The sequence below is a fragment of the Oncorhynchus tshawytscha genome, linkage group LG17 (assembly GCF_018296145.1).
Source record: "Oncorhynchus tshawytscha isolate Ot180627B linkage group LG17, Otsh_v2.0, whole genome shotgun sequence".
Taxonomy (NCBI): domain Eukaryota; kingdom Metazoa; phylum Chordata; class Actinopteri; order Salmoniformes; family Salmonidae; genus Oncorhynchus; species Oncorhynchus tshawytscha.
In genome coordinates this window covers 10588482-10602546 of record NC_056445.1, presented here as the reverse complement: position 1 = coordinate 10602546, position 14065 = coordinate 10588482, and the positions used below count along the sequence as shown (strand labels likewise).

At 43.8% G+C, this 14065-nt stretch overlaps 2 protein-coding genes across 4 annotated transcripts in view; both read left to right on the top strand.

Annotated features, from left to right (window-relative positions):
- Window positions 1-88: 88 nt before the first annotated feature.
- Window positions 89-5876, top strand: LOC112216846 (transmembrane protein 209). Of its 2 annotated transcripts, XM_024376960.2 has the most exons (15): window positions 89-205; window positions 1060-1181; window positions 1302-1360; window positions 1502-1633; window positions 1789-2015; window positions 2240-2432; window positions 2681-2856; window positions 2977-3048; window positions 3153-3249; window positions 3342-3467; window positions 3659-3756; window positions 3854-3968; window positions 4058-4158; window positions 4285-4358; window positions 4779-5876. In XM_024376960.2, the coding sequence occupies exons 2-15, from the start codon at window positions 1066-1068 to the stop codon at window positions 4831-4833; spliced, it is 1641 nt and encodes a 546-aa protein (XP_024232728.1). In that variant the 5' UTR covers window positions 89-205; window positions 1060-1065; the 3' UTR covers window positions 4834-5876. The 2 variants fall into 2 exon arrangements, with proteins under 2 accessions (XP_024232728.1, XP_024232727.1); XM_024376959.1 differs by lacking the exon at window positions 89-205 and having other exon boundaries at window positions 1042-1181; window positions 4061-4158.
- Window positions 5877-6904: 1028 nt separating this feature from the next.
- The window catches only part of LOC112216843 (putative adenosylhomocysteinase 3), a 44229-nt gene continuing 37068 nt past the window's right edge, over window positions 6905-14065 (top strand). For both annotated transcript variants that reach the window (XM_042300141.1, XM_042300142.1), the window contains exon 1: window positions 6905-7303. In XM_042300141.1, coding sequence (XP_042156075.1) covers window positions 6983-7303 — 321 coding nt within the window. In that variant the 5' untranslated portion in view covers window positions 6905-6982. The remainder of the gene's footprint in view (window positions 7304-14065) is intronic.

The following is a 14065-nucleotide window of genomic DNA, read 5'->3' as shown; positions in this document are numbered from 1 at the left end:
ACGAAAAATTACATTCCACATCTCATTTGTAACAAGGTATTACTCGATCCACATCTCATTTGTAACAAGGTATTACTCGATCCACATCTCAGTGGCATGTTTTGAAAAGGGGCGGGTGTACAGAACGGAAGTAGTTAGACTGCTCTAGGACATTACACTTCCGGTTGAAATACAAAATTTGTGCAGCGCCGTTGGAGCTAACGGGGTATGTATGAAATGTACTTATATTTAGCTGTATTTACTCTATTCAATTACACTTCTTGGTGGTATGAATGACTAAGTAAAAATAAGTTAAACAAGTTGGTAAAAACAAAAGTCATACTTTGCCAGTGATTCAGTGTTTTTATTAGCTAACTAACTGCTGACGTTCGCATGCTATGCTAGCCAGCCAACTGGTTGACAGAAGATACTGACCCTAACGTTATGCTTGTTTACACTGAGCTGCACTGGGGTCGGAAAGCATTCATAGTTACATTAAGACACCTTGGAGCCGGCGTGAGATATTGGTCGGAAAACGTACCTCGATGAAGGGATGGGATATGCCTGTGACACTGTACTCCAAATTTTACTATTACCCACAATGATACATTGAGAAGATTGAACCACTGCTCGTTTTATTGGCTTCATGCCAGCTAGCAGCAGCAATCGATCGAAGCCATTTTGGAGTTGTAGTGTCAGGCAATTAGCACCTTTTGTTGTTCAACATGTGCCATTCCATAATGGCTACTGCCAACTAGCCTGAGGACGAAAATAGTATTTCAATCTTCTCGGTGGAGCAGTGTGGATAAAGGTCCAATTTGGTGAACAGTGGCATATCCTATCCCTGCATTGAGGTAAGTTTTCTGACCCATATCTTGTGCCGGCGCCACGGTGTCTTAATGAAACTAACCATGATTGCGTTCCGACCCCATTGCCGCTCAGTGCAAGAAAGTGTATAGGTGGGGTCGGAATGTCGAGTGTCAGACACACTGGTTTATTTAGAAACTAGTTAACCCTTCTGTGTGAATTAAGCAGCCGACAGTGTGATAACGCTATGTGGACATGTCTCCGATGAAACAGGAGGGCATGTCTACTCTCATCGACAGGACGATGAGGATGAGGAGGGAGGAGCAGGCGCGCCAGGTAGTCCTCGCCTGGGCAGTCCTCAATGTGTCGCTAGCTGGCATGATCTACACAGAGATGTAGGTTGTGTTTTCTTGTCAACGACTGACTCGCACATGATTAGTAGCCTGTTGCAGATGCCTAACTGGAAGCAAGTGGCGCCAATGCCTCTCACAGTAATATGTACATTGTCCTCTCAGGTCAGGGAAACTGCTGAGCCTGTACTTCAGCATCTCTTACTGGCCTATCTGGTACATAGGTGAGTGCTCTGGTTGCTGTGGAAAGAAGTTAAACATTGTTTTGGGAGGGAATGCCCAGGTGTGGAACTGATGCACACTGGTTACAGATGAGCAATAACTTGTCATTCATATTATTTCTCCTTCCTTTTCCTTTCCCACAGAGCTGGCCTTCGCCTCAGTCTTCAGCCTTAATGCCCTGTTTGACTTCTGGAAGTACTTCAAGTACACCATGGCCCCCTCTACCATCGCTGTTACCCCTGAACAGCACCGTCTTCTTGGCCTCAGAAACTCAAGTGAGTCATTGGCTGCAGAGTGGTTAAGGTGATGGTGTTGTACATGTTTTGATGTATATTCTATGAACCCCAAATGTAGTCTATCCCTCTTGAACGTTTGTCTTTTTAAACTGCCCAAATCAATGAATACTATGTTGGTCTTCATCTCTACTCAGGTATCCAGGCATCACCCCCGCTGAAGCAAGAAAAGCAGGAGGCTCAAGCCCCGGCTCAGTCGTCACCCCTCCAGGGTCAGAGTGTGCTCAGCTTCAGTCCCTCCAGGCCGGCCAGCACCAGCCCCAAGTTCTCCCCCAGCTGTGTTCCCGGATACAGCCCCCTATTGAGCAGCCCGTCCACCCCGGGCAGCGGGGGACACTTCTCCCCCTCCCTGGCCTTTGGGAAGGTCTGTCAGACTCGCAATGCTCTTTATTATCTAGCTATCAATCTGATGCATTTGTGTTGGGTGTCTGTCAATTAATCTGGTACTGTAACTGCTACCATTATCCTTTCACATTTCCTGTGTTGTGGCTATCACTTTTTGGTTTTCCTTGTCATGTCTGAAATCTACTGGCATGAAGTCAGGGAGATAATGCTTTCCCATTTGTAACAGCTTTCTGTTGATTTCAGTTGAACTTCAGCCCCCCCTCATCCTACCCCAGCAGCATTGGCCCAGTGGATGGCACCAGCCTGAGGGCACGCTACCGCACCTCTCCCTCAGTGTTCAACTCCCCCGGGGGCAAGGAGGACTACATGGAGTCCCTGAAGACCCTGGACAGGTTCCTCCGCACCGAGGAGGAGAAGAGCCACCGCAGTCAGTTAGGTAAGAGTCTAACCATGTAGCTTAGGCCTGGCCTTATTACCATTTTCACTATGCAGTACTACTAGTGAAACTCTTCTAGATAAAAAAAACCTGACCATGGCTCGCTTGATGAAGAGCTGTCAATCCCAATGTGACTTTCTTGGTTAAATAAAGGATAACAAAATATAATGAACTCCAACTGAGCTTTTGTCTCAACTGTGAAGAGCATTATTGTAATATCCTGTATGCATCCTTTGACTGTTTCTCAGGGAGCCCAGAGTCTGTGTCGCCCTCCCACAGCCCGACATTCTGGAACTATAGCCGCTCGGTGGGGGATTACGCCCAGAGCCTGAGGAAGTTCCAGTACCAGCCGGCCTGCCGTTCCCAGGCCCCCTCAGCCAGCAAGGACGAGACAGACCTGGGCTCCAAACAGGCTGCAGAGGAGGTTCGAGGGATCAATCAGTCGATTCATCAATCAAAAAACTATTCTTTATTATACCAGAGGGGAATTGCTTTTCCAAGCATGAATACACATTCTCCTGTAACCGTTCTTTTTGATCTGCAGGTTTGGGCCAGAATCACAACCAGTCGTCTCGTGGTGGACAGCATAGACAGCTGGACGGCCAAGCTCAGAAATGTAAGACAATATAACAAGCTTAGAAGTAACATTGAAGCTCTGGTAAAATCTGAAATTTAGTTGGAAAAAGTGGTTGATACGCGTGTAGTTTCTCTTTCTTTCAGTGGATAAATGACACCATTCTAGTGCCACTTGTGAAGGAGATGGACTCAGTAAATGGCCAGCTAAGGAGAATGGGCTGCTCTGAGCTCCAGATCGGAGGTATTTACTGCCCGTATGCAATGGGGCAACATGGGAAATGTAGTTTACGCCGACCCAGTTATACTTACCCAGTCTGTCGCCCTATTCAACAGAAGCCAGTATAGCCAGTCTAAAACAGGCTGCTGTTTTGAAGGCTTCAGTCATCCCCACCATGCCTGCTATTGTGCAGTACCTGGACATCACCCCTAACCAAGAGTATCTAGTGGAGAGGATCAAAGGTATGCCTATGAGAGGTTACGTTTTGACTCCTTGCTTATTGACTGTGCTATATTCCTGTCATATACTATACGTGTCCAGTACATTAGAGCCAAAGCAGCTAAGATTCTAGTGAGATTTGAGTCCAAGGTCAGAAGACTTGATGAAAGCAGAGATTGACATATCATTGACACTGTTTGTTTCCCCTTGTCAGAGCTGGCCCATAGTGGCTGCATGAGTTCTTTCCGCTGGAACAGGGGCGGGGATCTCAAAGCTAGGAAGTGGGACACAGACCTTCCTTCCGACTGTGCTGTGAGTCTCATGCATCACCCCTAGTCTCGACCCCAAAAAAGTAGTCATCTACTACATGGTTGAATTTCAAATACGTGTTGTGTTTTCTCTCCATTAGATCCTCATGCATGTGCTGTGCACATACCTGGACTCCCGACTCCCGCCTCACCCCAAGTACCCCGACGGAAAGACCTTCACCTCGCAGCACTTCACCCAGACGCCAGACAAACCTGGTAAGGCCGAGCGGCACAACACACACAGAATGGACATGGTTCTTCTCCTATTCTTTACTGATACCCTGTTCCTGTTCTTGTTTCTTAAGTAGACGTGACGAATGAAAACCTCTTCTGCGTTCACCAAAGTAGCACAAATCCCCCGCACTACCAACTTATCTACCAGGGCCATGTCTACAGCCTGCCCAAGGTAAGAACCAAATCTCTCCCTCTTTTGTCCCGATGGCCTTTTTGGACATGCCTCAACGAGTGAGATGTATCTGTCAAAAACCACATGTGCTTCATTCATTCGAGTCTCCTCTGATTGTGCTCCCAGGGAAGGAACAACCTGTTCCACACAGTTCTCATGTTCCTCTTCGTCATCAAAACCAAGGAGTCTGGGATGCTGGGGTGAGTACTCCCAATTATTCCACCGTATAACTAACATGGGGCGGCAGGTAGCCTAGTGGTTAGAGCGTTGGGCCAGTAACCGAAAGGTTGCTAGATCGAATCCCTGAGCTGACACGGTAGAAATCTGTCGTTCTGCCCCTGAACAAGGCAGGTAACCAACTGTTCCTAGTCCGTCATTGTAAATAAGAATTTGTTCTTAACTGACTTGCCAAGTGAAATAAAATAAAAATCTGCATTTAAACTTCCCAGTCCAGGTACATCACTGACTCCAGGTGGGCACTGTAATCAGCTCTTTGTGATAATGTGCTGCTATGCCACTTTAATAAAGTAAACTTGTCAAGACCACATTGGCAATCAATCTCTATGTAAAACATCTGTGTTTTAATTGCACATAAGTTGTACTCGTCTGTCTTTTTACAGGAGAGTAAATCTGGGCCTTTCAGGCGTGAACATCCTGTGGATATTTGGGGACTGATGCAATCTCTCCCTTCTTGAGCATTTCACAGCAGTGTCACAGAGGATGTTAGAGGGCAGATACTTCCTCAAATATTTTGTTACCTCAAGGTTTGTTTGTGAAACAATACATCGTAGCTTCTGATAACAATATTCTGTAGATGTTAGTTACCATAACTGTCCTCGGATCTAGGTTCATAAGGAAGCACTTATGAGAGTAACATTTTGTTGTACATTTGTTGAGTCATTTTTCTGAGAAACAGCAGACCACATTTTTCACTTGAAAGTAGCTGTCATGTCATTTGACATTTTTAAATCAAATTATTACAAAGACCATGACTTAGTTTGATATAATGTTGCATCAAAAACAACAGTACTGTATTTTAACCCGAGACATCCACAATTGACTTGCTTTATTTGAAATATTCTGTGAATGTATCAGGATAGTGTCCTTGTAAATAGTATACCATTGGGTTGAACCCTCCTGGCTTGAATGTATGTCAGTGAGTTTTTCTTTTTATATGAATTGTTTGAGAGAGCTTGAATATTGCAGCTAGGATGCTTGTTTTTCCTTTTTTGTTGAATGACAGGGTTTGGAGCGGTAGAAAGTTACCTGCGTACGAATGCATGGCTTTGTTTACCAGGGCTGCAGTTACTTGCATTGGCATGCATATTATATCTATTCTAACTAGACGTTTGTTCCACGGTTCAAATGCTTGATAGATACAAAGCCATGCACATGCTATGCCTTTTAGAATTTCAATATTATGGAAGGTTCCAAGTAAATTGCTGTTATTTTTATTACCAAAGACTTTACTTGGAGAATTATGATGTATAGTGGTCAAAGAGGTATCTTTTTATGATAGGTTGTGAGAATGTCATTTATTTTGATTTAAAAAAAAAATAGAAGCTAATTCAAAGATGGTAACAGGCTGCATGGACTTGTATGGGCTCATGGGGCAACTCCAATGCACTCCAACCCCCCTCATTCAATCAAATTTGCATTTTTTATACTGATGTGGTTTTCAATTGAGACATGGAAATAAACATAATTGATTGAGTTCATCTGTCTGTGGTTGAAAACATATTTGTTTCCATATATTTTTATTAGAGTTACTCTTTAGTCCTTACTCTGTTATCAATGTGACTAGATTTAGGTGCAAGAGCTCTACATTACCAGAACCCACCCCATGGTGGCAGTATTTATTTGCTTCCAGAACCCATTTTCTCTAGATTGACCTCATGAAATGTCAAATCAAATTGTATATGTCTCATGCGCCGAACACACCAGGTGTTACCGTTGTAACACGTAACCGTGAAACGCGTGCTTGAAAGCATAAACCAATAATGCAGTTAAGAAAATATTCACAAAATAAACTAAAGTTAAAGAATTATAAGCCACACATTAAATTAGCAATATGGCTATATACAGATGTGCAGAGGGGGTTGTCAAATGAAAGGATGTAAGCAGCCATTTCCAAGTTTTCCACTAATGAAATATTAATATTTTTCAGATGGCATTGTGCAATGCGATGCAGAACTTGAAAGGCTTCAATTTACAAACATTTGCATTGCGTTCATATCAGAATACAGCATCATTGTAAATAGTTCAAATAAAGGGTAAATACATTAAAAATCATAACATTTTGTCACTGTTTACTTTGTATTCTTGCTTAGAGGACTACACGTGAGACATCTTCAAATGTCTTTATGAATGATCATACTGTTTTTTTTCTTCTCCCAGATGTCGTCAGTGGTTTGGATACAAGACTTGAATCAAATGTAAAATTTCATCCCTCACATAAGTAACTGTTTCAAGTACTGCACTGTATAGTTCCCGTTAAATACAAACGTAATCTACCATAATGCATTTGAAAATGTAATACTTACTGGGAGATGTAGTTCTGTAGTGTTTTCTGTCAAATTATTTGATAAGGCTCGGGGTTAAAGTCATTTTATGTAGCTAGTCTTTAATTTTTTTTTTTTTTGATAGTATCATTAATAGTGCCTGTCTGGCATTGACATTGATCATTTTAATATTTCCACTAAATGTTTATTGAGACTCTTGAAAACGACGAAGACCACAATGCCTTGCTTTTAATCAGTACTCCGCCGCTCACAATCCGTCGCCTTGTTATGTGTTGGGAAAAGGACTTCGCGAAATAGCAGCGATGTCAGTCCAGGTTTTGGCAGCGAAAATGGCCGAGGTCGAATTAAAAGACGTCCCCAGCAAAGAATTAACACCCGAATCGCCTCTGACACCAAAGGCAGATGACAAAGGGATGGTTGAAAACGAACCAAAAGCTACTTCGGCTACTACCCCAACGATGGAGCCGATGGTAAAAACCGGGGACACGAGTCCTGGTTTTCTCACCCCGAACACTAAGATGCCGCAGGCGTCCGCGATGAAACGGACAGATCCCCAACAAAACGGTGGAGAAGCTTTCGTAAATCGCGACGGTACGGTGGCAGAGGCCCCAAGATTGAAAAAGGTGAGGATGAACGTAAATGGGATGTTATTTTATTATGGTATTCTGCTCCAGGCAGATGCGAGGTTTGTGTTTGGTTTGCAATGCTAACTAGCTAGCCAGCAAGCTAGAAACCTGGCATTGTGTGACGATGGCTGTAGCTTTAAGCGAGCAATAAAAAGCACTTTTGCTGTTACCTGACTAGTCTTGTTCGCTAGTCAGACAAGTCGTTTTTTAAAATAAAATCTTATCAGCAAGTAACGGCAACGTTATATCATATTTTAAAGGATATTGTGTTCATGGGCGCAGCCACAGACCCTAGCAAATTGCTGTCTAAACTTACCCACTAACTATAATTTAACGTTAGCGATGCGCTGTCGTGGCGCTGTGAGATGCCGATGTTGGGACAACTACGTGTAGCTAAACTAGCAATGAAGCTGTGAACAAAGTAGCTGGTCCAGATTGAACTTTAATGGCATCTGCATTCTACCTGGTGATGGTTTTGTTAACGCGTTTCAAGTCTCACTCACGCCCATGTCACAATTTTGTCCTGACGACGTAATAATGTGATGTCCACACATGTTCATCAAAATGTTGGTTTTTGTAACTCTATTGTAGCTCATGGACATTTGACACACATTTACGACCATGACAATACAACTAAAATAGCATTAGTCAAATCGTGGTCATGGTAGTCAAATGCATTCAACCAAGACTGTTGGAAGAAGTGATTTTAAATGCTGTTGTGAGATGATCTGAATTTGCATGGGGTGCTCAGCTGTAGAGCACAGCAGTGGTGTGTGTGATCAGGAAGGAAGCAGCGTTCTGGTGGGTAGCTAGGCTACATCACTTTATCAATGACTGTTAATTTTGCCACCGCTCCAGTTTAACCCCACCACAACAGTAGCAGACTCCTCTGACGGGTCTGTCACACCTTTGTCACCTATTTCTTGTCTCGTTCAGCCTGGCAATAGATCACATAGACTACTTAAGGGAGTTTCCATCATTCAGGCTTACTCTGCTAGGCTCTCCTGTGGCTATACATCACCAGAAGATTTAGGCCTGTGTGTGTTCTGTATCAACACCTCTCCCTCAGGACGGGGTTGGCAAAGCTCTCAGCTCACTCGTCAATTAATCTTATCTCGTCAGCCTCATGGAAAGTTCTGATCTGAAGAGAATAATGGGGATCAAGGTTCAAGGAAAAGTAGAACTTCTCTGATAAGTAGTTCCTTGAAAAGACTGGTGTCGGCTAGGCCTAAGAAGTCTCACCATAAATAGTTCTTTAGGATTTATGGCCTGTGCTCACTGTCATAAAGCTATTAATCAAAGGTGTTCAAATCAATCTTGTGTAAGGCAGTTCATGTGCAGGTGGCAATTAAATGATGTGCTCTCTTTAGGATTTAAAGTAGGGTCATAACTGGGTATACAACATTACAGCATATGCATACTTTTGTGTCCAAATTTGTGCAGACCCTCCCTAAAGCATAGATTGGTTTATAGCAATGATGTACAGTCGTATGAAAAAGTTTGGGCACCCCTGACAATTTCCATGATTTCCATTTATAAATAATTGGGTGTTTGGATCAGCAATTTCATTTTGATCTATCAACTAACTGATGGACACTAATATTTCAGTAGTGAAATGAGGTTTATTGGATTAACAGAAAATGTGCAATATGCATCAAAACAAAATTAGATGGGTGCATAAATTTGGGCACCCCAATAGAAAAATCACATCAATATTTAGTAGAGCCTACTTTTGCTAAAATAACAGCCTCTAGACGCTTCCCATAGCCTCTAATGAGTGTCTGCATTCTGAATGAAGGTATTTTGGACTATTCCTCCTTACAAAACATCTCCAGTTAGGTTTGATGGTTGCCGAGCATCAACAGCCCACTTCAAATCATCCCACAGATTCTCAATGATATTCAGGTCTGGGGACTGGGATGGCCATTCCAGATCATTGTACTTGTTCCTCTGCATAAATGCCCGGGTAGATTTTGAGCAGTGTTTTGGGTCATTGTCTTGTTGAAATATCCAGCCCCGGCGTAACTTTGACTGATTCTTCAACATTATTCCCAAGAATCTGCTGTTATTGAGTGGAATCCATGCGACCCTCAACTTTAACAAGATTCCAAGTACCGGCACTGGCCACACAGCATGATGGAACCCCCACCAAATTTTACTGTGGGTAGCAAGTGTTTTTCTTGGAACGCTGTGTTCTTTTGCCGCCATGCATAACATCCCTTGTTATGACCAAGTAACTCAATCTTTGTTTCATCAGTCCACAGCACCTTATTCCAAAATGAAGCTGGCTTGTCCAAATGTGCGTTTGCATACCTCAAGCGACTCTGTTTGTGACGTGTGTGCAGAAATGGCTTCTTCCACATCACTCTCCCATACAGCTTCTCCTTGTGCGCTGAATTGTTGAAATATGCACAGTGACACCATCTGCAGCAAGATGATGTTGTAGGTCTTTGGAGGTGGTCTGTGGCTGTTTTTGACCCTTCTCACCATCCTTCGCCTTTGCCTCTCCGATATTTTACTTGGCCTGCCACTTCTGGCCTTAACAAGAACTGTGCCTGTGGTCTTCCATTTCCTCACTATGCTCCTCATCGTGGGCACTGACAGCTTAAATCTCTGCGATAGCTTTTTGTAGCCTTCCTCTAAACCATAATGTTGAACAATCTTTGTTTTCAGGTCATTTGAGAGTTGTTTTGAGGCCCCCATGTTGCCACTCTTCAGAGGAGAGTCAAAGAGAACATCAACTTGCAATTGGTCACCTTAAATACCTTTTCTCATGATTGGATGCACTTGTCTATGAAGTTCAAGGCTTAATGAGCTCACCAAACCAATTGTGTGTTCCAATTAATCAGTGCTAAGTAGTTACAGGTATTCAAATCAACAGAATGACAAGGGTGCCCACATTTTTGCATAGCCTATTTTTCACATCTGATTTAATTTCATACAACTTAATATTGCTACACTAAAAATCTTTGTCTGGACAATACCCCAGTACTCAGCTTTTATTAGAAAATGCATGGCATGCCACTGTGATCATTTTCTGTGACGACAGAGTAAATTATTATGCAGCCTCGAGGGGTGCCCAAACTTTTTCATACAACTGTAATTCCTTGTCCCCAAATAGGCAACAGATCTGACAAAACACCCTCCCACTATTCTGCCACCAACCCAGTAACTATGAACACAGGACTGGAAAATAGCAGTCACACAGCGAGCGAGAGAGGGAGGGAAAGTGGACTGGCCTATGACAGATGGTCCATCAGCCTTCTGTGTCCGATACGAACAGCAGGACCAGGAACCCTACGAGCAGCAGGGAGAGGAGGCTGCTGCGGCATGGCATCTGGCTCGTTGTGGTGACCTGTCCTTAAAGGGACCACCGGCAATACCCTTTATGTGAATATTTAGTGCCATCCGCCATGGCACAGATTCCGTATTATGTTTTATACATGAAGTGAGCTACTTAGACTGCATCTTGAACATCAAAATCATTTTCGGAAGGGGAAAACATATTTGTACCGGCCAATAAACTTGTTTGGTGTCCTCTCGCTTCACAATCATCTAAGTAGCCATGCATTGGAGCAGGAACGTGCATGCAAAGTTTTAGGCCTATTTATAGGCTGAATGCATGTGTGTGCTGTTATATAGGCTGCGTCTGTTGAATCCCTCAGTGCAGAAAGGGCAGTGAGATGGAGAGCAGCAGTAGAGCTGATGGTATGTGGCATGGACGGCTGGTTCTAATCCATGCCTTACCATGTCACCACATGGGGGATTAAGCAGCTTGCCTCCCACTCTAGGTGGGCAGATGTTAGCCTTCGGACCGGCTGAGTGATTCGCATAACCCCCCCCCCCCAACGGACTCTGCCAACCGATCATGGTGTTTCTGGAAGGAGCAGGGAAATATACGCTGCCCCTGCCAGGAAGAACGGATTAGCAGCGGTAGGTTTCAGCTTTCGGCGCCATGTGTGGCTAAGACTGCTGCTAATGAACGTTCCCGTCCTCGCCGCCACACACACACACAAGCAGTGCCCAGTTACAGATGCTGACGACTGCCACGGGTAGGTGCTGACGACTGCCACGGATTACATGGACAATCTCCCTGGTCACCCGCTGCCCTGCTCTCTGACCCAAGGAAAAGGTCCCCCAGCATCATAAGGTATTTTCATTTAAGTGGAGGTCCTAACAGGAGTCACGAGCTTACTGTGGGCTGGACAAGACCTGTAGGTTAAATGGCTTGCAGACAGATCTGTATCGAAAATGGTTATTTTCGAGTTCGTAAAGAGAACTCAATGCAAAGCGTCCGGGTTTATGGGCAGTTGGTACCTTGAATTGTGTTGGAACACCGTTAACAAGGCAGGTCTAATGTCTTGGAGACATGTTCTGATCATTTTTTTGGGGGGGCTCAGGGACCTGATTACCTGACGTTCGGTATTGATTTAGGTCAAGCCCTTTGACCCTCTGAACCTGGAACATCCAAAGGGGCATGACCCTTACTCCGGGAGAGTTTGAGTGGAGAGGATTCTCTTTAGCCCTGTGGATTACAACCTGTAGCCTACTGCTTCTTGCTGTTCCAAAGTGTAGGAGAAGGAAACATAATACTGTCTCTACCTAATAAATAAATACACGGGGAAGTGTGTTTTCCCTGCTCTTTTTGCCCATCTATCCTCTGCTGTCAGGAAGATGAGTTTTGGGCATGGCTGCCGTGACATGGCCCTGACAGTGCTGGTCATTGGCAGCCACCCCGGGGATCCTTCCCCATCTGAGACGGGCTCTATGACACCAGCGTTGCTTCCATCAGATTAACAGCCTGAGTGCTTTGTCCCTCCGAGAAGAGCCCAGCCTGCTCCAATGATGTCGCTAGGGATTCAGGAGTAGCCAGAAGGAGGATTATCACAATGACCTTGAAAGGGCAGCAACCGACAGGGTAAACACTCCTGTGTCATAAAAATGCAGATATCTTGGCAGATGCTTTATTATGCTTGCATAAAAGGCTAGCAGGCTCCAGTACTTCAATTGCTTTTTTGACATTGCCCAGTTATTTGACCACTATTCCCAAATGTAGCCTACAATAAAGGAGGACTCTGGGTCTATATACCATTTGTACTGTAGCCTATTTTAGCTGTAATATGGGAAGGTCTGGCTCTTGTTTTTCTCCTTGCTCAAGGACTAGGAGATCCATTGATCCCTGTGTTCAATCAGCCACTGTGTTCTACTCTGGGTCCATGAAGACTTCATTCCCTAGTGTGACGCTGCTGAGATTATCACCTGAGAGCTGGGGCCTGTGATGGGGAGAATGTAGCAGCACAGAGTTTCTAAACCCAGAGGCGCAACATCACGAGACTTCTGGGAACGCTCGCGAAGCAAGAAGTCAATGAGAGAAGTGTAAAATTCTTCCTTTTAGTAGTTCATTTTCTCAATCTAAAGGCACAACCTAGACTCAAGCCAAGGAGTTGAGCATGTTATTACTCCAACCTCATTAAAGTGACACTGACATTTACATTTTCGTCAAAAACAACTTCAAATTTGATTTGTCACATGCTTTGTAAACAACCGGTTTAGAATAACAGTGGAATGCTTACTTACAGGCTCTTCCCAACAATGCAGAAAGAAAAATAATAAAACAAGGAATAAATTATCGATAACTTGGCTGTATACACAGGGTACCAGTGCTGAGTCGCTGTGCAGGGGTACCAGTACGGAGTCCCTGTGCAGGGGTACAAGATATTGGAGGTAAACATGTACAGTTGAAGTCGGAAGTTTACATACTCTTAGGTTGGAGTCATTAAAACTCGTATTTCAACCACTCCCCACATATCTTGCTAACAAACTATAGTTTTTGCAAGTCGGTTAGGACATCTACTTTCTGCACTACATAAGTCATTTTTCCAACAATTGTTTACAAAGAGATTATTTAACTTATAATTCACAATTCCAGTGGTTCAGAAGTTTACATACACTAAGTTGACTGTGCCTTTAAACAGCTTGGAAAATTCCAGAAAATGATGTCATGGCTTTAGAAGCTTCTGATAGGCTAATTGACATAATTTGAGTCAATTGGAGGTGTACCTGTGGATGCATTTCAAGGCCTACCTTCAAACTCCGTGCCTATTTGCTTGACATCATGGGAAACAAAAGAAATCAGCTAAGACCTCAGAAAATAAATTGTAGACCTCCACTTGTCTGGTTCGTCCTTGGGAGCAATTTCCAAACGCCTGAAGGTACCACGTTCATCTGTACAAACAATAGTATGCAAGTATAAACACCATGGGACCACGCAGCCGTCATACCGCTCAGGAAGGAGACGCGGTCTGTCTCCTTCCTGAGCTGATGAATATACTTTGGTGCGTAAAGTGCAAATCAATCCCAGAACAACTGCAAAGGACCTTTGTGAAGATGCTGGAGGAAACCGGTACAAAAGTATCTATATCCACAGTAAAACTAGTCCTATATCGACATAACCTGAAAGGCCGCCCAGCAAGGAAGAAGCCACTGCTCCAAAAAAGCCAGACTACGGTTTGTAACTGCACATGGGGACTAAGATCGTACTTTTTGCAGAAATGTCCTCTTGTCTGATGAAACAAAAATATAACTGTTTGGCCATAATGACCATTGTTATGTTTGGAGGAAAAAGGGGGAGGCTTGCAAGCCGAAGAACACCATCCCAACCATGAAGTACGGGGGTGGTAGTATCATGTTGTGGGGGTGCTTTGCTGCAGAAGAGACTGGTGCACTTCACAAAATAGATGGCATTGTGAGGAAGGAAAA

What these genes read in the sequence shown, in the direction of transcription:
- LOC112216846 (XM_024376959.1), top strand. Translation starts at nt 1,042, where the DNA reads ATGTCTCCGATGAAACAGGAGGGCATGTCTACTCTCATCGACAGGACG. An exon ending in TCTTGGCCTCAGAAACTCAA is followed by an intron (nt 1,634 to 1,788) that starts GTGAGTCATTGG and finishes ATCTCTACTCAG; the next exon opens with GTATCCAGGCATCACCCCCG. An exon ending in CCAGACGCCAGACAAACCTG is followed by an intron (nt 3,969 to 4,060) that starts GTAAGGCCGAGC and finishes TTTCTTAAGTAG; the next exon opens with ACGTGACGAATGAAAACCTC.